At 37.2% G+C, this 25,300-nt stretch overlaps 1 protein-coding gene across 5 annotated transcripts; it reads right to left on the bottom strand.

Moving 5' to 3' along the window:
* Nucleotides 1-256: 256 nt before the first annotated feature.
* Nucleotides 257-25,284, bottom strand: PEX1 (peroxisomal biogenesis factor 1). Of its 5 annotated transcripts, none has more exons than XM_039706229.1 (24): nt 25,102-25,284; nt 23,456-23,599; nt 21,456-21,539; nt 21,103-21,217; nt 20,237-21,009; nt 18,740-18,859; nt 16,549-16,672; nt 16,180-16,289; nt 14,876-14,976; nt 14,137-14,269; nt 13,391-13,487; nt 12,133-12,303; nt 10,737-10,891; nt 9,290-9,479; nt 8,923-9,092; nt 8,007-8,141; nt 7,357-7,421; nt 6,431-6,573; nt 6,247-6,350; nt 5,120-5,296; nt 3,349-3,579; nt 1,704-1,901; nt 1,231-1,361; nt 257-553 (listed from the first exon to the last, which is right to left on the bottom strand). In XM_039706229.1, exons 1-24 carry the CDS (start codon nt 25,216-25,218, stop codon nt 469-471), a joined length of 3,873 nt encoding a protein of 1,290 aa, XP_039562163.1. In that variant the 5' UTR covers nt 25,219-25,284; the 3' UTR covers nt 257-468. The 5 variants fall into 5 exon arrangements, with proteins under 5 accessions (XP_039562163.1, XP_039562173.1, XP_039562187.1 ...); XM_039706239.1 differs by having other exon boundaries at nt 8,923-9,089; XM_039706253.1 differs by lacking the exon at nt 25,102-25,284 and adding an exon at nt 24,787-24,804.
* Between the last annotated feature and the right edge of the window lie 16 nt (nt 25,285-25,300).

Below are 25,300 nucleotides of genomic sequence, written 5' to 3'. Positions count from 1 at the left end.
ATTCTGGAAAGATTAGTCTAGTTGCCTTGTAATATACATATGAAGTACCACCCTCTGAAGCCCTCCAAAGGCCATTATAGAATGGTTTTATAGAATATTTTAAAAACATATCCCCATTAATATTACAGTCTTTTTGACCAGAATCTGTTTGTTGTGAGGGAGTAAGCAGGGACAGGAAATCATTGTCGGATTGTGGCAAGTAAATGTATAAAAAACAAAATTTAAAAGTTTATATGATAAACAAGTGGACAGAACATAACCAATGTTCTCTCAAAAAAATTTAATATCAATCTAAAGAAGGACAGTTTTCTTCAAAATAAAATGTGACATAATTTTACAGCGTATTAGTTTAAAAGAAACTTATCTCCAACTGCTGCATTAATAAATCTATATGAATATAAATAATCTGATTTAATCACATCTGTAAATTCCAGTTACAGTTTAGCAATTTCAAGCAAATACAAATTACTAAGCTAGAGTAATTTTTTGTCCTGGTCTGAATGTTGCACCAATCTGTACTTTCCTCTTCTTGGGATTCTGAAAATTATCATACCTGAAACAAACAAACAAAAAAAGACATTAGCAAATTCTTATGAAATGTGTTTTTTGTGTCTGCCTCTTCATATGCATATCAATGCACCACAGAACTCCAGATGTTTAAGTAAATGTTTGTGCAAATGAAAAGTACCTGTCTCATCAGACCTGGGGACCCGGAGGAGTTATCACCCACACACCTAACTCAGAGAGCTCTCTGCCCTGCTTCCTTTGGTTTTTTTCCCAGCTTTTGGTCTCCAAGTTCAAGGAGACACATTCTATTTTCCAGTATGTTTATAATTCTACAGATTACTGCCTTTTCCAAACACAGCACCTACAAAGACCACTACAGAGGCAAAACTCCAGCCATTTGAAAATACAAGGAGCTAGTACTAAGTGGAAGCAGGAAAGACCTGGAACCTAAAGAGCCTCTTTGTACTGTTACAGCTCTTAACATACTATAAGGGGGGTCCTGGTCTGTTATTTCTAGGCCCTACATGAATAAGACAATTTACTGGTAAAATAGTTTCCCTTTCCCACTACATAACTTAATATTTCTTTTAAAACTGCTGTCAAAAGCTATCAACTATCTGCTGAAGTCGCCACATTTATTTAAAACTATTATATTTCTGATATACAAGGAATGTGGTAAGACCACATCTCCACTAAATTCAAAACTACAAAAAAAATACTTACAGTTCAGTAAAATGCTTCCAGTCATCCTGACTAATGGATGGTCTCATACCCTGAAGAGCACTCATCAGATGAGACTGGGTAATAGTTATAGTGGTCTTGGGAAGCAATGACTGATTAAGGGTGCTGTCCTCCTTGAATAGAGCCATGAACAGACAATGTAAAATTTCTACAGAAACACAGTGCCATCAATATCATTAACTATGGAACCTCCCCATTACATATACAGACAAATGTATTGAAAAATCAGTCACAACTTTCCCCCCTCCATATGAATAAATAACAGAAATAACTGTTGAATTACATGAATGCTAATATGTGGCTTATTTTCCTCAAATTAAGTATCACTTATCTTCACTACTTTCATTTCACAGTATTTAATATTATTGCAGAAATTATTTACTGAAATACCAAGAAGTGTGGAAAGACAACAGAGAAGTGTTAAGACTAAATAATAATTTTTAGAAGTGCCATACTCCATTCTTGCTTCTGTAATTGGCCTTGTTAGCATTGATTTCTGTACTCAGGTGCTCTGCTTGCTGCTCCTGGCTCTCCAGGGAGCCTTCTTGAGAAGCTGTTCTAAGCATTGCAGGCTGTGAGGATGCAACATCTCTCTGAGTGATGCTGGTGAAGTCGTAAGTTATGGAGTTTGGACCGGACAAACACAAAGAGCTCTAGATTGATCACAAGAGGAAAGACATTAACTTATTATGGATCCAGAGGAGCAACTCCATTATTAGGAATTAGCCTACAATTCAATATAAGCTTGCCTCCACTGGGAAAAAGAGTACTTTCTCTTTGAAATATATTACATATGTAATTTTTTGAACAGAAAGATTTAAGTTAATATGCCAAAGTGTTTGGGCAAAAGGCCAAATTTGAAAATTAAGTGTTTCATGTCTGGAAAATATGTAACTATTTTTGTAATGGCCCATCTAAGAAAGAATAAAAGTCTGCTAAGTCCACGGCTTTAATTACTTAGGAAAATCAGTGGATGAGTTGATGTAGTTAGCTTTGGAATTTAAACATTCATCACCTTCAAATTTTCTGTGCACTTGATAAGTAAGCACCTTTCCAATTTAACAACTTCAAGAGATCAAAGTCCTGTAGAATCATTGCTGAAGAATTTTCACAGTCAGAGGAAAACTAAGTCTTTAAAGTTACATTAATGAACACTATCACCTATAATGCAAGACAAAATATACCAAAGCACCTTAGCAGTCAGTAGTTAATTCTCTAATGTCAAAGCAAGTTATTTTTGGCTTTAAAAATCAATGCAAGACAATTTTGAAAATAAGAGTCTAAGAACTTTGATTACTACTTGTAACAGTTCAACAACAGATTGAAATTAATTTTGAAAATGAGTTTCCCACAGGTCACACACAAACTCTGAAATCATGTGCTCACTGTAAGGAGCCTGAGGCAGCATATCCCGTTCTGCTGACCTGCTAGCCAAGAGAGATGAGCTGATCACTGTGCAGGTGCTGGGCAGCCAACCTGCACATCCCTACCTGTAAACTGGCCAGAGAACATGCTGCTTTATGTGCAACATGATGCAACATCAGGAATTCTGCTTAAAGACAATGATAGAAGTTAAGGTTTAGTTCTGTTCTTTTTCACAATTCCATGGTCTGACTATTAAATTCATGCACATTTTATTGGGAACCTGAAGGTTCATTGATTCTCAAGACTGTAACTTAATTCTTGAAAGCTGGGTTGTCACTCTTTAGTAATAAAACTAAGTTAAAGAAAAAACAACAAACAAACCAACATTTGAGAACTGTTTTAGTGTTTGGAAGAACTTTGGAAGGGAACAAGTCATTTGACCTGAGAGTAAAATCTAATATGAATGCAATTTGCTTAATTATAGGGTATTAAGCAGTATTTTGTAATTTTGAGTTTAAACCCTGCAAGGTTGCAGAGAAGTCCATATTGTATTTTCTGAGATCAGATCCTTCCATCCCCTTCCTCACTGTGGACTACTAAGTATAATCTGAAGACAGTATAAAGGTCAAGCAGACATAACTGTATTTATAAACTGAACCAGGCAAATGGTATGTTTTTTTCTGCTTCTCAACTAATAATATTTAGAAAATTCAAAACATTAAGTGAGTAATTTACCAGTTCTGAAGGAGTTCCATTCCCCAGCTCTGATTCATAAGAGCTTCCAAAATAAAGACGATACATGTTGGACCTTGGATCTTCAGGAAGCAAGTCAGACATATCTAAAGAAATAAGAGAGTGCTCTAGCACTGCTTCTCCATCTGTTACTGAATCATCTGAGCCACTGCTGTGGTTTAGAAAAACCATGGAAGAGAGACTGAAGTCACTATCAGAACTAGATCCAAAATCCTGTAACAAAAACCAGAACATTACAAGAGTTAACTCATAACAAACTGCAATTGGAAATACATGAAAAGATTTGATATACAGTGCAAATGAGAATATCAATTTACATTTGACTCTAGTAGTAATCTGTCTTTCTCTAGGAGTATATTTCTAAATATTTTGCTAAGAAAATCTAATACCTTTAAGAACTTTCTGTCCTCATCCTAGAAAAATAGTTTCAGGAGGTAATTTTAAGGTTTTATTGTTTCCACTGCCTCACCCTCTCAGTAACAGCAAGCATGGGAAAATTTCATGCATATGCTGTGTTGTAGAACTGTACCACTTCTGTCTCAACTTTACCTGCCAAGCAAATTATTATCTTGTGTAAAATGCTCTGAGAGGCTGAAGTGAGTCTACTCTTATAGTGCCTAACTGCTGTACTTGTTTTTAGTCTATAGCCAATACACTTTAAATCATGTGGAAATCAGAACTGCTGCTTTAAACTGGTATCTGCAAACCTCTCTGATGGTCTCTATCAGTCAAAAACTTCTGAGCGCACTCTACCAAGCAAATGGATATAATTTGTAAATTATACACATATCACTGAAGTTCCAATATTTTTCTCCTGCACATCAATGGACTGCCTTGTGCGTTCTCTGGGGTGTGCACACCCCACTCTGGACACCACTGCTTGAGACAACAATCTCTTCCTATGATGCATAATCATGAGGTATCAACTACTTACTGATGCTACAAGTGAAGGGAGTGTTAGGGAATACATGCTGGAGATCACTCTCAATACTAAGAGTCACATCCTCAGATGCCCAACTTCCTGGTAACAGCTAGGGCAAAAAGAATTCAAGAGAGTCTCCTTCATTCTGCACCCCTGACCCAACCCTTCCCTTTGGCCGCTGAGTAGTGGAAGCCATGCCTGCTCCTTTCCAGCTAGAACCAGAGGACAGGCATTAAAAATGTGAACAGAGGTGGCTGAACACAGGCTAAAAGAGGAAGGATCTGTCATTGAGTCACAGGAGGGGCACAAACCAATGGTGGAATCCTGTACTTTGGAAGTTCAAGTACTAGCTGGTACCTGGAAGATGAGGCAGAGCTGGCCATTTCAGGTATTGCCATCCTCTTGCCACTTCTCTCCTGATCTCAGTCAAACCCAATCTGCTGGAACAACTCCCCAAAACCCACCAATTTCTCATTTCCTCCATCATCTAAAATGTGCCATCTCAAAACTGAATTTTCTATGTGCTCTTAAAAAATTCCGTGTGGGATCCCTCCTGTCAATCTGTTAGTTGCTCCTCACACCAGCACACATTTGGGCCGACATATATCTATTTAACAATAAATACCTATCATTAAATGAGAACAGCATTGTGTTTAAGAAGTATTTAAACCAATTCATTACATTATTCTTCTATTCTTCTGCAAACATTTTAAAATGTTAATCCTCTGTATAAAAATATAAGAAAACATAAATTTGCTAAAAAGTCCAATTGATACAATTAACTTTTTCAACATAAACAGGAGAGACTTCTTTTATATTAGGTTTATTTACCTGTGTTAAACCTAAATTTAAATTAGTATGGATTGCCTCTAATTGGGCATTGTATAATAAAGCTTTTAGGTCAGCCCCTGTGAACTGTTCTGTTTTTGCTGCCAAATCCTGAAAGTCCACATCACTTGCCAAGGACAGGGAATGACTGAGAGCTTTTAAGATTTCATAGCGTGAATTCTGGAAAAAAGGAACAAAAAAATGTCAGTAAAGCAACCTGTTATTTTCCTTGTCCTGACTGCTAGACGGTGCTTTGGCCCTGTCACCAGCCACTTCCTCTCTGAGGGAGGAAGGATCATTTTCAAGAAGATATTGCCCTAATACTAGAAAGATACTACCTTAACCAAATGCAGTATACAGAGAATATATTTCTCTAATATATCAAGTCAATATCTGGGATTTTATATATGAAATACATAAAAATATGAAGGTGAGCTCTGCTCCTCATATGTCCTTTTGTAAAGAAAAGTATGATGAAAGTGAAATTCTTCTTTTTATCTGAATGATCTTACTCTAAACCAGAACTTTAAAATAGAAAAAAAAAAAGGGGGGGGGGGGGGGAAAAAAAGAAAAAAAAGACAAAAAAAGAAAAAAAAGAAAAAAAAGAAAAAAAGAAGGCGGCACAGGCTGATCATAGCTGTTTCAGAATGAAATGATGTGGTGGAATTTATTAAATGTATGAACTAATCTGAAAATAAGTGGTGCTAATGTCTTCTCATAAAATGGGGAATCGGGCACACATTGTACAGTGTCTAAGGACTGGCTATGGTTTAAACAAATGGCAAATCCACTGGATTCAGACCTCAAAGAAAGGTAGAGAACATTATACACACTACACTGCATCCAGTTTCTTTCTGCAAATTAGTTCCCTGTTTTAATTTTTTTTTTAAAATCAGCTAGATCCACAGGATACGACTGGATCCAGAAGACTGTGGTAAACAGCTTTTTCTTTCCCTATTTTTATGTGAACACACTGACATTAAAATCAGTGAATTTATCCTGTTGTATAATGGGAAATCAAGTCTACTTTTTCCAAGTTTGAAATGCCACTACATACAAAGAAAAGGAAAATAAAACCCATTAGTCTGATTTTTTCCTTGCCTCTTGTGTGACAGTATTTGTCTCCTCACCTGATCAGGAGGTGGACAGTACAGGCATTTATCCAGTCGACCTGGCCTTAACAAAGCAGGGTCAATCAAATCCGGGCGACTGGTAGCAGCTAGCACATAAACTCCTTAGGATAAAGGCACAGAAAAATGCCATTAACATCTGCTGAACTTCTGCATGAAAAGGAGCACAAAGGTGAATTGGTACCTTGCAGTCCTTCCACACCATCTAACTGAGTCAACAGCTGGTTAACCACTCGGTCGGTGACTCCTGTGTTGTCGTGACCTCGGCGAGGAGCAATAGAATCAAACTCATCAAAGAAAACAATACAAGGCTTAGCTGCCTGAGCTCTGAAAGGGGAAAAAAAAAAGAGCAATACTTATTTTTCTGTTTAAGTTTCATTTACAGGTAAAATTGCTTAGAAATATTGAAGGTAATTGCTTTTTGCTTCAGAGAACAGTTGTATTTAATGACAGAATAGAAAATCTGCTTTCTGTAAGATTTAGGACGTTCTGAAAACAGGGCTGCAATAGAATCACTGCTCATTTTTATGACATACTTAGCACTCACGTTATCATGTCTAAGTGCTCAACTGTCATATTAATATACATGAAAGCTCTAAAATTCAATCACTGCAGATGAGTTCTTGGCTTACAGACAGCTAACAAAAAGACTGCCTACATGGTAACTTGAAAAGCAAAGGCTACATAGGATATGTTGGCATTGAACTACTGGCATTGAGGACCTCAATACCAAGTTTAACGTGACCATAGGTATTGAGTGTGCATTACTACATGGAGTACAGTCAACTGGAGTACTGTCTTCTGGAAACATCTGAAAAGAATTCAGGATGTGTTTTCCAAAGTGTTTCCATGATGTGAACTGATGCACTGCAGCTGGAGAGAACTGAGAGTTGAACTCCAAAAGCACATTCCTCATTGGAGCCAAAATGGGAAGTTCTTTAACAATGATGGCCAGGTTGAAGCTGCCAAGATACACCCATCTGGTTCAGCACAACTGATTATCTCACATGCTTTTATGATCTGATGTCGTATCTCTCCTCAGACAACAAAATTATTTATTTGTGCTTCAACCAGTGAAATTTATTGATCACAAATCTTTAAAAAACAAACCTGTTAAATATGTCTCGAACAGCTTGTTCACTTGCTCCAATGTATTTGCTGAGCAGCTCTGGTCCCTAAAAAGATATAATCAGAAAACAATATTCATGACATGTTTCTTAGTTTTAATGTGTAATTCAACATCAGCATATATTTTGTGTACTAGACTGAATTTTCTTGCAACCAAGACAATGGTATCTCTGAACAGAAGAGCCAAGGAATCTAGATAAACCAGAAGAATTTTTCAAGCATTTCAACTTGTTTAAAAGTAGTAATTTCCATTTTTGTACCACAACAGAACATGTGTTACATTATCTCAAGGCAAATGTTTACACCGTATTTTAAAAATGTTTAAAATATATTGCTCAATTTCATTGTCCAGTGGAATCAAAATCTGGGGTCTTTTTACAAAAAAATGAGAAACTAAGAACACCTAATTAAATTTTGTCATTCTGCCTAATGAATAAATATACAAAAAAAATCTCAGTAATAAGACTGTGAAGTTCCAGGAATCAGATATCCAGAGGGATATCCAGAAACTCACTTACATGTGAGTTTCTTACTGTAGTATTTTGCCCTCACAAGCACATAGTTACAGCTATCATGTAAAGTTATTTTATTCAGTTAATAAAATGAATCAATTAAGCTTAAACTGTTGCTACCTTGATGCTGATGAAATTCATTCCACTCTCTCTTGCAATCACTCCTGCCAACAGTGTTTTTCCTGTTCCAGGTGCCCCGTACAGCAAAACTCCTGATCTCTGTCGAATGGGCAGGTTGGCAAATAATTCTGGATACTGGAAAAGAGTTTCAATGTGATATATTCTAAAATAAGCAAGTGTTCTGTAATGTACTGTAACATCACTGACTAGTGATGATTTTTGTCTAAACAGAATGCATCTGACTTATTATATGCCCAGTATTATCCCAACAGCTTATCTGGACTGCTTTTAGTTTACCTGGGGCTGTACTAGGTTTCTAGGTATAACAGGTACCTAAAATACAAACAAGTGGGATATTTTACCAAGAGGAAACAGGCCAGAATAGGGATGGACTAGAGCTTCATATTCTCCATACTAGCAGCTCTAAATTCCTATTTTACTCACTGAATGACATGATCACATATACAATTCAGCCATTTCTCTGAAGAGTCAATGCTCAATGGCTCATCTCAACATTCAAGTTTTAAGCAAGGCAGAATGACCAAAGTAAAATAAGGCGAAATTGATGGATTTGCATTCATCTGAAATAAATTAATCCTCTAGCAAAAGCACTGCAGAAACCAGCTGGAAATGTCTTTACAGAGCCTAATCACAAGCCCTGCAAGTGAGTATGGCAATACTCCAATATTGTAGTGCAACACCAGCTCTGTAGTAAAGCTCAGCCTTTGCCTTTTGCATTTGGAAGAGAGAAGGGGAAGGAGAAAGTGTTTTCCAGTAGCTGAAGACAGCTGAAGATTGGAAAGCTACAAAATCATGCCTGTCATCTTTCTATCTACACCCCAAACTTTAAAAAATAATTCTTCCCTACTAACATTATGTACAAAATTCAAGTACCTAATTTAAAGGAACTTAGTACCTTTGCAGGTAACATGATGGTATCCCTGAGCATTTGCTTCACATCTTTTAAGCCACCAATCCTGTCCCAGCCAAGGTCTTTGGGTTTATGAAGGTTGACATTTCTCAGAGCTAATGGAGTAAAATCTTTTAGAGCTTTTTGAAAATCCACAGTTGACAGGTTCAAATCTGCTTTAAAAACAAAGAAAAAAAATCCTGAAAAAAACCCAAACAAACAGACTGCCAGTAACAAACTCCTTACAATATGTAACAATTAAAGAGACTTTAAACATAAAATATAAAACCTGGGGGTTTCTTTCTGTATCATTCCACCAGTTTTGGATAACAGAAGTAAGACTATGAAACAAGAGACTTTGTTGTCAACATACCACCATTATCTGATACATTCTGGTTAGAAGCACAGGTATGAATGGCACGCTCCACCAGCATAGTAAAATCTCTGGCAACAAAACCTTCTGTTTCCTTCGCAATACACTGGAGGTCAAGATCAGAGAAGTCCTTTGGATCAGAATTCAGTTTCTTCTTTACTATGGAATACAGCACTTCATATCTTTGCTTCTGAAAAACAGAATTGTGCAGCAAGTGTGTATTGAGTTTACTACTTACATAGAGTTCAGGAATTCAAAGAGTAAATAGGTATGACTTACTAAAATTTCCTTAAATATCTGCATAACACCAACCCTTTAAATAACCAAACCTAAGCAATATAAACAAATGCTAGTGCTTCAGGTGCACTTCATTAAATTCACCTCACCAGAGCTACTTTAAATTCAACATTAATAATGAAACATCCCTCCCTCCCCAGATTCTACTGTTTTACATCATTTTTTTCTGTTTCACAGGAAAAAGAACACATTCCATTTTATCAGCATGAGCAAAGAATATGTTTGAGATGCAATATATTGTGCTAGATAAAAACACTTCAAATAATATGGTATCTTTTGAGATCTTGACTCATCCTTAATTGAGTATTGGTATTAAAAACAATAAAAGCAGACTTGCAGGAAGTGGGAGAAAGTTAAACTGCATCTAACACAGCATCCTCTCCTCAGTGGTTTTTAACAGCTGGCCTGTGACTAAAGACACACAGACAGGAACAACTCATGCTAAATACAAATGAGTCATTAGAAGACGAGGGTTTCAAAGTATCTGCTTTCTCCTGCATGAAAGTTAATACTGTTCATTCTTCTCTTTATCTTTTTTTTTTTTTTTTCAAACTGGACTATGTTCAAAAGTAGAGGAATAGTATTAATATGGAAAGAAACCTAAACCCGTCCCATAAAATTAACATTTAATTTTAATAACATTTTTTAAATGCATGTTCTAGGGACATACTATTTCATTGAGCTGTGAAACAACACACATTTAATTTAATTTCTCTAACTTGATGACTTACACGTTTTACAAAGTTGCTCCTTCAGTATCCCCTTAGAGGTAACAAGGAGACATGCACATCTCACCAGTGTTAGACAACCTCGTGTTGAACTCATGTTGAATGTTAGACTCATTTCATATTGAACTGAAACATCCTCTGAATACAACCTTCTCTTATCACTGAGGAGTGGGGCCAACTGTGAGTTTTCACTGGATTACTGTTTCACTGTTGTTTCACTGTTTTCACTGTCTTACTTTTTTTAACTTTATAATGACAGACATAAGCTCTGAGGTACTTCAGTATCATGAAAGAACTTCTAAGATTTCCAGATTTTTTTCTGATCTTCAGGTGTAATCTACTATTTCTGCAGCTGTTCCAGCATCATATTTGAGGCTGCTGGGAAGGCAAACAACATTTTAACCATTTTTATTTGAATTTACCTGATCTGGAGATCGGATACATTTGAAGCACTGAAATACATGAGTTCCTTGTGCTGAAACCAGGGAAGGATGAAGGGAATGTTCAGACTGACTCGTGGCAATTAATGCAATCAAACTCCCCATGGCAATAACTTCTTTCATCAGATCTTTCAAAACTAAACACAGAAGATATTGCTCCATGAATTGCAAAACAACAAAAATAACCCTAACCCGGAGAGCAGCATTAGTGCACACAAAATATAACAGCTTTGTAACATATTATTTTCATTCCCATGTTTACAGTTGTTTTTAAACAACGAAAAAAAAAGGTATAGTGATTCTCTCTAGGCCAGCACACTCCATTAAGAAAATGCTATCAGAAGTGCTTTTTAAAAGCTGATTTTGTAATGTCACCGATGGCATCTACTTTTGTGTGCTATTACTCCCTCCATGCAAATAAAAAAGAAGAAGTTACAGCAAAAAGCTCCAGACCTTAAGCTGAGAAAATAAGCACTCCATGAGGAAGGTGTTACATAAAAGTAAAAAGCAATAAAGTATGCAAGGTAGATCGTCAAGAAAAAAATCTTTAAAACTCTAAAGCTCTGTTGTATGCATTATACCTTTAAGTAAAAGTAATAAGAAAACCAAACAATTCTGCATGCAACTTAGCACTTTTTTAAAGAAGAAATTATAGTAAGACTTTCTGAATTTCAGAAAAATTACTCTAACTTCCTCAAACTGACCTAAGAAATGGAAGGCTATGGCTTTATTAATCTTGGTTGTTTAGATTTACTTTGCAACTCAGCATTGCCTAGACCTTCAGGAATAAAAGGGAACCATATACAGGATGTCAAACTACAACTGATCACCTGGTTTTTAACATTTGTGATTTGCTACATTGTAAAACAAAACAGAAGTTCTACAATGTATACTAAGTAGGATGATAAAGAAGTTGGAATTCATCTAAAATAAGCTGATTCTCAACATCAGGAAGTATCAAATTGATGTATCACTGTAATTATAAATAATAATTATGGAAAACAAAGAATTAATTCATCAGAAATTATCAGTTAAAAGATTAATTTGCAATTTGTAATCAATTGCAACATATTTGGCTGTATAAGTAATAAAAAAAAGAACAGAGAAGCCTCAAGCACTGGCAGTGGTACTGACAATAGGCATTATCAGCAGCGGTGGTGGATGCACATATTCCAAGATGCAGAGTGCATTATTTTGATTCAGCTAGGGATCAACAAATGCCTACATACCATAATTTGTGAGTCTCTGCCTGAATATCACATGCTCCAGAAGCAATAATGACACAGACAGAATTGTTCAGGTAGGACAGTACAACTCATGTGGTAAGAAATTCTAAGTTGCATTATATTTCTATTTAGACAAAGATAGAACAGCTTACCATAAGCAAGTCTATTGCTTTGAACAGTTTCAGGGCTGTTCTCATGCTCTGGTGTAGAAGGTACTCCAACAATGTGATCAAGATCATCCATCAGAAGAACGGATGGTTGTCTCCATGCCGCCTCTAAAAAAGCTTCTTCCACATGTTTCCTTATGTTTACTAATCTTTTTCCTAAAACAAAATACTATTAGAATGACACAAAATATCAGGAAAAAATCAGAGTGACTACATCTTGCTCACAATGTTTTATTTTGTCTATTTTGACTTCACATCTATAAATCCAGATAACAAGATTAAACCAGAATCAACAATCACTAAAGAAGAGAGTTCACACCTTCAATCAAAAAAGTAGAAGGTTCCACATGTTCTAAAATGACATTAATCATCTTTTACTAACCACTATAGAAGCCTACAAGTCTAATTTCCAGACAGTTAAAACCAAAGAAATATCAGCAGCATTCTAAAATAGCTACTAAAGAATCCTGCAATTGGAACAATTTTCCAGAGCAAAGGACCTAGCTCATCATCAATCTTTCCCCTTTTCTCTTGTGCAAGGAGCTCCAGCTTAAGTACTGATTTAAGCAAAAAGAATAGTGAGGAAATATAAGGGCTCTGTAAGAAAACAGCTGAGTATTTTCTGCCCTTGTAACAGCAAGACTATTTAGAAAAGCCAGTGAAATGCAAGAGCAGAAAAATGCCTCCTTTGTGCTCTTCCATCTTTGCGTAAAATAATTATTTTGAACTCACAAAGCCTGAGGGGTCATCTCATCATCTCTAATCACAAGTGTTAGATGCCTATTGCCAAACACACTAGGTTAGTAAATATGCCACCATAAATCAGGTTTCAGATGGTCATTTGATCCTTCTTTGGTGCCTGTGTTATCCTTTCAGTGAGTACAGGTATCCTTTAACACTTATGGTTTGTTAACAAAACATTTGTTTCAGCTAGCAGAGCTGAAAAAACACACAGTTCAATTTTTGCAACTTCTTCCATTTTTGTAACACTAAGAAATTAACATGGCAAGCATGGTTTGAATTGGTGGTGGTATGCAGGACAGAAACTGATAGAAATGTGAAATAAACTTACAGTAGCTGTACTTTCATCATACTCTTGAATATACTAATATGGGTCATCAAACATCCTTGTGAAAACAGCAAAAATGCTAAAAAAATTATTCAGACCAAATATTCAGTAACTTCATAACTGTGGCTCTATTGTACAGCAAAAATTTGAGATTAAAATAAACTACTGTCATACCTCTTAAAGCTTTACAATCAATTACTTCTACATGAGCATCCAGTCTAGTGAAAGCTTCTTTGCAGATGGCCTTTGCTAATGTTGACTTTCCACTTCCCTACAAAAATAAATGTGAGCTAAAGTAAATTGACAGAGGCAATGTGTTTCTGTGTTTTTGTCACAGTATGCACCAGTCAACAAGCTGGGGAAGCTGTAAACACAGTGGGTTTATTCCTCATTAAAATATATATGTATTCTGTCTCTGTATCACTTGGTAGGGACAAAGCCCTAGAGTGAAACAAAGATAAATTCAGAGTGGGTACATCCAGTACAGTGTTCTGATTCCACTGAGTTCAGTGTTAAGACATCTGCTAGGTTCAGTGGCATATGGTATTAAATGGATCCCTGTAAGAGGCAACAGCAAAATAACAGTATCAACACCACTGCCATTTTATGTTAGAACACAAGAGAATATATATGTTGGTAGCCATCTTCAAAACGTGTGTGTGTGTGTACATTTTTTTTAATATATATATATATATATATACACACACACACACACTGTGTGTGTGTGTGTGTGTGTGTGTGTGTGAGAGAGAGAAAATGCTTTACTGAATTATCTCTGTTCAGTTAACTGCTCTTTTTTTTCAGCTTGCTCTTTATTCTTTAGAACAAAGTATCTTCAGTGCAAAGTATCAAAGAAAACTAAGGTCAACCAATTTGCAACCACGGAAAACAACATGCAAGGTGAAAGCAGAAGTGAGTACCTTTCCTCCTGTGAGAAGCACCCCTCCACTTCGCAGCCCCACAGCATTAGCAGCCAGCTTTTGAGATAAAGGACGCCCCAGAAGACTGTGGCTTATGTGTTCAAATAAAGATGTTCCTAATTTGTCCACTCCTCTGTAGGGGAAATGAAACATTAAATGGCCTAGGGTAGGTACTGTACACTCTGTAGGCAGTAAAAGTTTGCACTATGGGGGAGTTAGAATGCTGACAGACTGTATTCTCAGTTGCCTTTCCCAGCACTGACAGCACGCTATCACAACACTCCAATCCTCTCATGTCTCCCCTGCCTCATCCCTTCACGTTTGCTACACAGTACTGCTGTTTTCCCTTGTACTTATGACCACAGCACTCTGTATTTCTCTCCTCAGCTGATGATTGCAACAAAACTTTTAGAAGCTACAGTTCTACTGTTCCCTTACTATTAAATGTAGCTGAACAAGTAAACAGGTGGAAGTTACTGGAGGACATGCATTGGCAGACAGCAACTTATAAATTTTGTATATTTGAGCACTCCAGCTAAAACCACCCCACTGTCCCTTGCTGCTATGTAGAAGTCTGTTCATATTACTTAGAACAGCAAAAACTGACACAAGGTGAAAGATGCACAGTTTTGCTTAGATGTGGTATGGTTTCCAAAAAGTCTGCATTTCCACCAATGTTATTTTTTAATAATTCTCATTCCCATTCCCTCCCACATTTTTTCCTACAAAAATGTCTCACCCTAAATCGCTTAGTTTGTGGTAGGGAAGGTTCTTGTCTCTATCAGGCATAGGTGGCTGGTTGTCATCATCAGTTTTTCTACTTAGAGGATGTAAAAGAACCTGCAATAAAGGAGAGTTAGGACTTTAGATGAAATATAACTACAGAAGAAGGCTATGGAGTGACCAGCCATTTCTGGACTTATGCAAAGACAACACTGCATGTATGCTTTGCTGTGCTTCAAAGAAAGGTGCATTGTTGAAATGAAAGAGATACAACTACTTTCAAAATCCAATCTAGTGTTGACAGTAATTTAATAATGTAAGATTAGATTTTGGGCCAAGTGCTGTTTATAACAGACTGGGCAGCCCACTATCTCTTCCCCTACCTGCAGCTCTCCCCCTGTCCTGCTGGCAGGAGAGTTCATGAGGCAGAATAATGAAACTGATCAGGAATCTGACTGGGTGAAAAGTAACTTGACAAAACATCTGGCATGAATTTTTCCATCTTGTTCACCAGGGAGCTAGTATGGAAAGCTGGGCAGGCAAACAGGGGTTGCAGAGGTTTACAGGTCAGAACAGGCTAGTAGGAGGTGTTGACACAGCTATTAAGAAATGCATTTTGCTCTTTCATCTTAGTTTCAGTCACTTGAACAATTTCTAGAAGCCTTCATATAGTTTACTACTAGTAAAAGAAAGGTCATTCTATTATTTTTTAACAGCAATTCTAAATTTTGCAGGCAAGTTCTAGTCTAAACAGCCAAAAAAAACACCTTTAATTCTCCACTAAAATTCACTGTATGTTTAAAAATGAAGAAAACATTATCTCACTCCTATAACCATAATGCTGAAGTAATGGGCAGTGGATCAACTGGAATTACTAACAGAAGCAGTAATTCTCATACTAAATAGAAATATTTATTCTCCTGAGAAATGAAATATGGAAGAAACAGAAGGCACACAAACTATGTCAGAGAAAAGGCAGGGTGAGTGCAGTAGGTAGCTACCAAAGGAGAGAACAATTAAGTATAAGGATGGTACATATACAAATAAGAGTAAGGATGTTCAAACTTGGACAGTACTGACTCTCCTCTCTTCTAACTGATTTTTCTGAGAGTTTGATGTGCAAAATCTACGACATTCAGTGACAAGCATGGCATGCCTGGAACTTCAGCAGGCCCTCAAGCTACAAAATGACACAGAGGATGAAGATATAACTTTATGAATAGACTGATGTTATTTACTTAAAAAGTGAAACTGAAATATATACAAAATGCAAGTATAACAATTTAAATTACTTGATACCTGATACTATGTGATATTTACTTGTATATTTGTCTTTTGCAGCAAACCAGGACTCAGTATAAAAATATTCTCAGACTTATTTTCTTCAATGTGCACGGGACGTGCTGCAGTAAGGACAAACTCCTCTATTCCTGTAAAAGCACAATGAACAACTATTAAAACTCCACATAAATTCAGTTTTTGCTCCTCACAAGGTAAGGCATTAAAATATTGCTACAATATTATCCACAATGAAAGACTAAAAAAGGTTAATAATTATTAAGGGGTATCTCAAGCTTATGCTTTCAGTGTGAAGAGGTACGTATCAGTTATGTTAAAAGGCATATACAGAAATTAACTTGCACACTGGCTAAGTAAATTCCACAGTAGACAGTACAGTATTATCCTTGCCTTCTTTAACAGACAGATGTACACAATCTGTGCTTGTCATTATCCATGGGTGATCATCAGTAGTGGAATCCTGCAGCCAAGAACTGAATGCACATTTAACATCATCTTCATGTATATCTTTATGCTAAATAGGAAAAAGGAAGAAGGTAAATAAAACAAAACCAGGTGTTCATAAGTAAAAATGTTTTCTTCCAATGCATGAGGCATTTGTTTGGCTTATGGCAGCAGAGAGATGGAAGAAGATGTAAGTTTTATTCATTTAGAAAACAGCTTTTTGCCAACAAACACCATTTCTATCAACTGCTCTAGGGAAAATATCTGTGCAGCCCCTGCTATGGCCACAGCTGAGTACTAGACCACCTCCAAAGATTCTTCCCTCAGAACACTGACATGAGGGTGACAAAAGAACTTCTATTTTTGTTTTGCTTCTCTGGCTTCCCAGATCCAAGGGCACTGCTCAGACCCTGGGTTTGAAGATATTCACTGATATTGACCTGAGACTTATCTCAGGTGCTCACTACACCCCTCTCTTTCTCATATACCCTTCCCCTGTAAAAAGAACCCTGGGCTTATCCAGTTCAGGGGCATCACCAACAACCTTCAACAGGCAGGCAAAGACCAAGCAACTTATCTCAGATCACCCAGATAACTGGAATAAAAAAAAGTAATTGAGTCCAGATCCCACATCCCTTGGCTAAGGTCCTAATCAAGGATGCATAATTCTCACGTAGAAAAGGGGGAATCAATGAAAGTTATTTTAACAATTCTTTCTGCATTTGTCTGTTTTTTTTTTTTAACAAGAACTTAAAAATTTTTTAACTGAATTGGAAAGGAAAAGGAGAAATCTGTATTTAAAATATACAAGAGAATACATAACTACGTTTTTTTACAATTTTAGCAGATTAATGTCAGATTATCAAAGAATTTTTCCTGAGTTGGAAGGGATCCACAAGGATCATAATAATAATGATCCTTTTATCTCCAATACAAAAAAACCCGCAGTTCTTCTGTAGGTAAGAAATCAAGTTAGACTGTTGGGGATTAAGAACAAACCTGCCTAAGCCTTACCATGATGGCAAGTGCTGCATTTAAAGCTTTGAGGGGAAGTTAACATTGGAAATAACCAGGCCAGTGTCACCCAAGTTAGAGGAAATACATAATTCCAGAGATACATCGGATGGACTGTGAGAACTGGTACTAAGTATGTTCCTACTGTCACAGATGCTCACTCAGAATATGTCTCCCTTATAGGAAAACTGATGAATTCAATAATATAACTTAAAAATTTAAATATTAACCACGAGGAAAAGAAAAAAGAAAGCAAAACACTAAACAGCACATACAAACTATGACACTTTCACTACAATTGCCTGGGCATTGCAGTGTAGGAAAAATTTAAGCATGTCTTCTCCTGAAGGCTTAAACTGGATATTTACTCTATGACTCTTTTACCTTTTTGTGTTTCTTTTACAAGTTTAAAGGCATACACTTAATATTTGCTAGATTTGAACTCATATTAATGTACTTCAAATGACAGTCTGATGCAAAACTATTATCAATTATTGTTGCTATTTTGACAGTGATTTTTTTATACCTGAGAACCTAACTTAAAAAAACTGTGTATTTTCCTGACAAGTGCCATGTCTCCTTCACGTCAATATCCCTTTTAATAAGGAAGCTATTAGAATAATGGAAAACCCTATGATTTTAAATGTTTTATGAGATGAAAGTGCTATATCCTTTAATAGCTTCAGGAAAACAACAAGTAAAAATTCAGCAATTCAATTTTCTCTCTCTCTGTGATACCTACCAGTTCCTTTAAATAGAAAACTGTTCCAATTAGCAGTGTAACTATCTGGAGTTATCTACCAAGAGTAACCCAAAATTTAATGGCTTGATGTTTACAGCACATTAATCAAAATAAAAATACTAGATAAGCTCTGTTTAAGTTGATCATGGCAACCTATTAACTTAAATTTACATAGTCAAAAGAAAAAACAAGAAATTATACCCCCCAAAAAATCCTTTGGAATTGTTTCTATAGACAACTTCCAGATCATCATCTAACAAATTAAAACAAATAAACAACAATGCCCTCCTTCCCATCCCCTCCCCGCCCCCAGTTTGACCAGAGCAACATTATCAGTTTCCCAGTATATGAACAAGTATGTGACCAGTAATATCAACTCACTAAGTTCTGTTTGGGTTGCAGTGTAAGAGATACAGGAATTTTAGGAATAGATTCAACTGACTTAATTTGGACTGTGGAATGTATTTCGATATGTAGTTTTTTTCTCAGATCATCTGCAATCTGAAAAATTTAAAATAAAAGAAAAAAAAGCATTAGAAAGTAAACTAGTTACAACATTGCATATATAATACTACATCAATTTCTTCACTAATGGAACTTCAAGAGAATTAAGAAGGAATTTATAACATTGACAGTGATATCCAAATCTTACTCTTACATGCACACTTCTAGTTACCTGTTATCTGATTTGTGAAAGTGCTCAATACAGCTGACCTTCTACCAACTTAATAAACTCAAAAGCTCAAAAAATAAGTAGCAGAAATTCTTAGAATGTTGCAAGAATGCTCTTAGTATAGGAGAAAAACAACAATTTATTTTAATTTTCTGATTAAAATTAATTTTACATGGGTAGGTAAATATACATAGACAATTACAAAGACCAAAACTAAGCACCCCTGCAGCAGAGGGACAGAAAATACCTCCCCAAATCACACTAGTCAGTTTGCCTTTTTAAGGAAACTCTTTTTCAATCTATGTTATTTTAAAACTTACACCAATTTGAAAACATGTCATAAATATTTCTTAACTGTGAGAGACTTTATGATTGCTGCCATTTGGAAATTTCTTATGTCTGTCAAAAGATTTCATAGCAAACACCACTGTAGGCTCTTGTTCTCATTCTTAACACAGCAATGAGTGAATGGTGAGAATTGTATTATGTCCAAATAGGCAAATGGTGATTTGGAGCACATTTTGTTTGTTGTTGTGGATCCCACATGTGCTTCCAGAAAAGAAAGAACATAATCAGGCAGTAGCTCTATCACACCAGCTGAAACATCAGTATCTCCATACCAGGACTTGTGCCACCTGGCAAAATGGCATATGGAAACTAGAACAGTTTAAATTAAACAAGCTGGTTATTGGATTATCAATCTTCAAGATGTATTTTAAAGAGTGTATAAAAGGACTCACAAACATTATGTGGCACTAGGATACACCATCCCATTACTTTACAGTTTGATGACCCCTAGGTCAAGGCACGTTTCAAAGAGTTAACTGATGAAGAGTCTTATAATGCAGTACTGAATGTTTGTGAATGGGTACTTTCACTTTCTCGTTAATACAATGGCTACCTACAGATTGTGAAGAAAGCATATATTCCCTTCAAAAACACTGAAGCATTTCCTCATTTGGTGTAAAAATGCTAAGTGTGCAGAAACCCAGAGTACACTGTACATCTTGGAGAATGATGGCAAGCCATGTAGTCCAGAATGAGTACAAAGCACAGCTCTAGCAAACAGTATTTGGTTCTAGTAAACTCAAGAGATTAACACAAAATCTGCAGCCCAAAACTGCACGTTAAGTAGCCAGTTCACAACTATCCCATAGAAAACACTATAAAATAGAAAGCCCAAAATACGGTGTGCTCAAACTGACCCAAACTCTTCCAACATGCAGGGCTCCCCCATCATGGCCATACTCTATGACACTCTTTAGGTCTTCAAATCCATTCCAAACGATTTGAACAACACATCCCCCACTGGATGCTTGACCGCTATTAGAATTAGAAGGGTTTTTGTCTTCTGTACTAGTCAAATGATTTTGCTTTTCAAGGGGTAGATTTTGTTTTGCTTCTTGATGACGTTGTCTTGGGGAAAGCAGCTCATTAATTTTCCCGTATGATACTACAGGATTTGGATCCAAATCAATATATTCTAAATTCCATGGAAAAATGTGAACAGCATTGCTTTTCAGAAATTCATGATTGGTGGATACGTTCTGTACGCTGGGAGGCTGGGATTGACATACTCTAAAAATGGAATCCATGTGAATTAAGTTCAGCAGCTTGTCTTTGAAGATGCTCATTTCATCGTTATCACTTGAAGTCTTTTGTTTCTGCTCAGATGTATTAGAGAAAATGTTCCCTATGAAATTCCATATATTTGGGAGAACATTTGAGCCAAACGTCGTGTTTGCATCAGTCTTACTCTCTTCAAGGACTCCAGGCTTTAAGTAAGGTTGTTTGGCAAAAGGATCTTTTAATGTTTCTTCTTGTTCCATGTTATTTTTCACAAAATTTTTGAGCAAGATGTCACTTTCTGTGGCAGGTGTGCTGGTGATATTCTCCTCAGGACCGTGTGTTTTGGGGCATATCAGAAGCTCCGTGCATGGCTCTAATCTCCCATATGGGGCTGCTGGCACAAGTGTACCTAAGTATGAGCAGAAGATGCCAATGAATGCAGCTACCCCTGCAACGCAGCTTACTGGAGGTGCCCCGAGAGCCATGAGCTCACGCTGCTTACCAATTCTGATGTAAACATGGGTGTGCTGCTCAACCCACACAGGAAAGATGGCTCTTGGAAACACCACGCGAATCTGGTCAAGAAGATGTCTTTCAAGGGAGGAAGCATGCAGTTCCTGGGGAAATGGGATACCATTATAAATTAATATTGCATACCATTTAAACATTTGTTTGAAGGAAAAAAGTATGTCTCTTTATAATACAACATTTGAAATATAAAATACAACTAAACTCCACCATATTTAATATTTCTTTAGAGGCTGAAAGGAATGGGGCATTGTGCAAAAAACTGCTTGAGTCAGAATCTCTGTCATCTGTAAGACAAGAACATGAACAATGAAGGGGTTTTATTACCAGAATTTCCCAATCATCTGCCGTGAGTGGTTCCACTTCTACTTGCTGACAGGAGGACACATGGGAACAGGGTTCAAGAAACACCTGGCGAAAGTAACACGAAAATATTTAACTCCTTATTTTTTATATAAAAGCTCCATCTTTATTTCAACTAGAAAACTGCCATCTCCCTCATTGTATGTTTTCACAACTTGGAGCACACACCATCCTAATGGCACTAGGTAATTCAGAAGCAGATGAATATTCAATGGATGGGAAATGGATCCCATTAGGCTCAGGGATGTCAATAAGCAGTGAATATTAAAAGAATTAGAAGTTTACCAGGTGGTAACAAACAATCCATTTTTAATACATCTTGATCACATCACCATCTTTCCATTTTCAAATCTTTATTTTTCAGTCCCCAGGATTTTAGAAAGTTGAAAAAATTAATTCACTTGTGCATCAATTTAGAACCAGCTGAGAAACAAGGAAAAAAGTACAATAGAAAAGCAAGCCCAGCTCCTCAATGAATGGTTTCATAGGTAGCAGCCCCACGTCCACAGAACAGTTTTAATATCATGTGAATCAGGAATAATGGTAAAAGATGTTGTGGCTTAGGTTTTTCAGAATGCATTAAATACAGACTTCAAAAGTCAATTTTTGACAAAGGTTTCATTTGACAAAAAAAACCAAAAAAAACCCAAAAAAAACCCCCAAAAAATCCACAAACAATTTGCAAACAACATCTTGCAATTAATTTTCAAAGAAACGTCACTAATTTTTTTCCTGAGATAAAACTAGTTGCCTGTCCTCTGAGAGAATTATGTTAGGCCACCTTTTACAAAAGCAACAATCAGTTTTGAAATTCTCTATGTCCTTAGTTTGAAGCAATAATTGAGAGGAATATCTTTTCCCCAGCACAGCAAAAAGAAGATCATACAGCAAACATGTAACTCCAGAATCCAAAACAATGGTGAAACTAATTAATCATGTATTCATTTGATTGTACAGATGATTATTCCCAGCAACTCCTGGGTGAGGTTTTCTTAGGTCTCCTCTGTCAATTGTTTTCCTGTTGAAGACTATTAGTTTCTAGAAATAAAAACGGCAGATGCCTGGCTGCTCAACTACTAAACTGGAAATTTCTGCAAACAGACATACAATTTATAGAGAAAGTAAGTTTAAAAAGTAAACAAAGTAACATAATACACTGCTTTGAGTCACACTCTGATGTCTTCTATGATGTTGAACAAAATTTTGTATATAAGAGAATAGGCAAATATGAATATACTACACAATGACACTGTGTAAAGCAGTACTTTTTTATTCTTGTTTGGTTAAATATCTACCTAGCAATAGAAAAAAAATCCTTTGATTTTGAGATTTTAGTAGTCCCATGTCAGAAATCTCTGTCTGCCTCTTGGGTACCTCTAACTTCTGCTCAATGACAGTCATTTATGAAAAGTTTAACAGAGTGTTCAAGAGTAAATGTACAAAGAGTAGCTAGATAGAGATAGACAGATAGAGAGATAGACAGACAGATATTTATCTGAAGATATGAGGTGAAAACTAATATTCAAAGAGAAAGGGATATATGGTGAAGGGGTGAAAAAGGGATGAAAATTTAAACTCCAAGTAAGTTAAATAAGAATATGCAGAAAGTCAATAGCTACTTTAAAACAACAGGAACTCTAAACCAAATATTCCCATTCCAAATTTTTCAATTGCTTAAAAGTGTATTTTCTTAAAATCAGTGTCATTGATGAGCTGGTACAGCCCTGCAAAGACCTACCCAGAAGCCTAGCCTAGCATTGTTTAGGCAATTGGTGGTTTAATGAGCAAATCTTTTCATGTTCAAGACATTTAATGATAGTTAACTTTTCTCATGAGCAGATGTTAAAAAAGAAACTGTCTAAATACATGAAACAAAGTCATAGCTAACTCATGAAGTATTACCTTTTCACTTATCTTCCAATATACTCTTTATTTAAACAGAAAACAAAGGTAGTATTTCAAACCTGTTCTCCATCTGTGATGCCAAGTTTCTCTGCCAAATGTCTGTTAATCTCTGCAATATTTTCACCCTGGTGACCTCGATGCCTGGTTTCCATCCAGCTCAAAAATACCGGCTGATGACCACAGGATACTTTCACAGCTTGGCCCTATGAGTTACAGAGAAAGAAAACAAATTGATACAAAACCAGCTAAGTGAGATGACTATTAGACAACCTAAACTGTATGTGATTAGAGAGATCAAAGGAATTAAAGATATTATCTGGATTTTACACCTTGCTTGTACAACTCCCAACATAGAAGTGAGTGCTGGTTTCAATTCTTAAACAGCTTTCTATTTTTATGGACTATTTTTAAGTAAGAAAATTAATTATTTTTTCTTTCTTCTGCATGACGTGGTATAAAAAAATATTTTACAGAAATGTGTAACTGCACATTTGCATTTCCCAAATGAGGAAAATAAATAAACACACTTTGATGTCACAAAAATTATAACATTTACATGGTCTCCAAGAGTGCTTCTGTGATACATATAGAGTAAGTCAAAAATCACATTAACTCAGACCAAAATGATTTTATCAATCTGTTTCAGAACTGCCCAGATATTCTGATGTCAAACTGAAGAACTTATCTAATATCTTCTGCAATTAGATCCAGCTTTTGATTCCATTTATCCACTTTTAAACATTTTTATTCATTAGATGTATTTAAGACACTATTTCTATCCAGTATTCTGAGAGTCAATCTTAGCATTTAGCAGCTCAGGTTAAACACAAGCAGGAGTCCACCGTAACAAACACAATGACATTACAAGACTTCAAAGCAAGTGCACTCCTCTCTCTTGACATCAGATCTGTAAAACATCCAGAAACTGCAGCTGAAATGAAGCTCACATTTAGTACCGCCCCTCTTCCAATTCCACCAGCCTCCTACTTCCACCCCAAAGGTGAAGGAGCAGGTTTTTACACGCCTGTGTTGTTTTCCTGTTGCGAAATGCCCTTTTTGGCCTTGAGAGCAGGAGGTGACCCGTGCGAGGGAGGCCTGCTCGGCCCGGGGCTGTGCCAGCACTCCCGGCTTTGCTCGCATCCTCCTCGGCTCATTCCTGCCATTTTCCACCCTGTTCTGCAGGCACTCAGCTCTGTGCTCACGGCCCAAGAGGCACACAGTGGCTCTCCTCCCTTTTCCACGTGTGAAATGTTATTTACAGTGAACGCTGCCCTCCACAGAGCTGACCCCGCGTCTTCTGCATGACGGGAGTGCCTTTCTGCAGTGACACATTTCATTTGTGTACACCAACAATGAGGCTTCTGCATGGATTTGTCACCTCTTCTCCCACCTGAATTCAACATTTGCACATTATTCGCTTAATGCCAGCAGGTTACGGGGAAAACTGGTATGAAATAGGGAGTGATGACAGAGACGCAGATGCCCGCTGTGCCAGACCGCGCTGGGGAAGAAAAATTCCCGCGTTTTATTAGGAATTGGTGACGATACTGGGCCACGCAGGAAGGAGGGGCTCCCCGAGGTCTCCCGCGAGGGGTCCCGGCGGCGGGGAGCGCTGAGGGAGGGGAGGCGGCTCCGTATCGCCATGGTAACAGGAGGCGGGGGTGCGCTCCCTGCGCCCGGGCCCCGAGCGGCGCCGCCCCGGTACCTGCTGCAGGCGGAGGAGCGAGGCCAGCGCGGGCGGCAGGTGCAGGAAGCAGTCGCGGGTCCCGCTCAGGACGACGGTGGCGGCGGCGGCTCCACCGGGGTCGCCACAGCCCCACATGGCCGCTGCCCGCCGGCCCTGCGCGCCCGGGCACGGGCCGCCTACCGCGGCGCCGCGGGGGGCGATGCTCCCTGCCACCCCC

This window comes from Passer montanus, unplaced genomic scaffold (assembly GCF_014805655.1).
Source record: "Passer montanus isolate IOZ18808 unplaced genomic scaffold, ASM1480565v1 scaffold10, whole genome shotgun sequence".
In the NCBI taxonomy this organism is placed as follows: domain Eukaryota; kingdom Metazoa; phylum Chordata; class Aves; order Passeriformes; family Passeridae; genus Passer; species Passer montanus.
The sequence above is the reverse complement of the archived record's forward strand: the minus strand, read 5'-3'. Positions and strand labels throughout refer to the sequence as shown.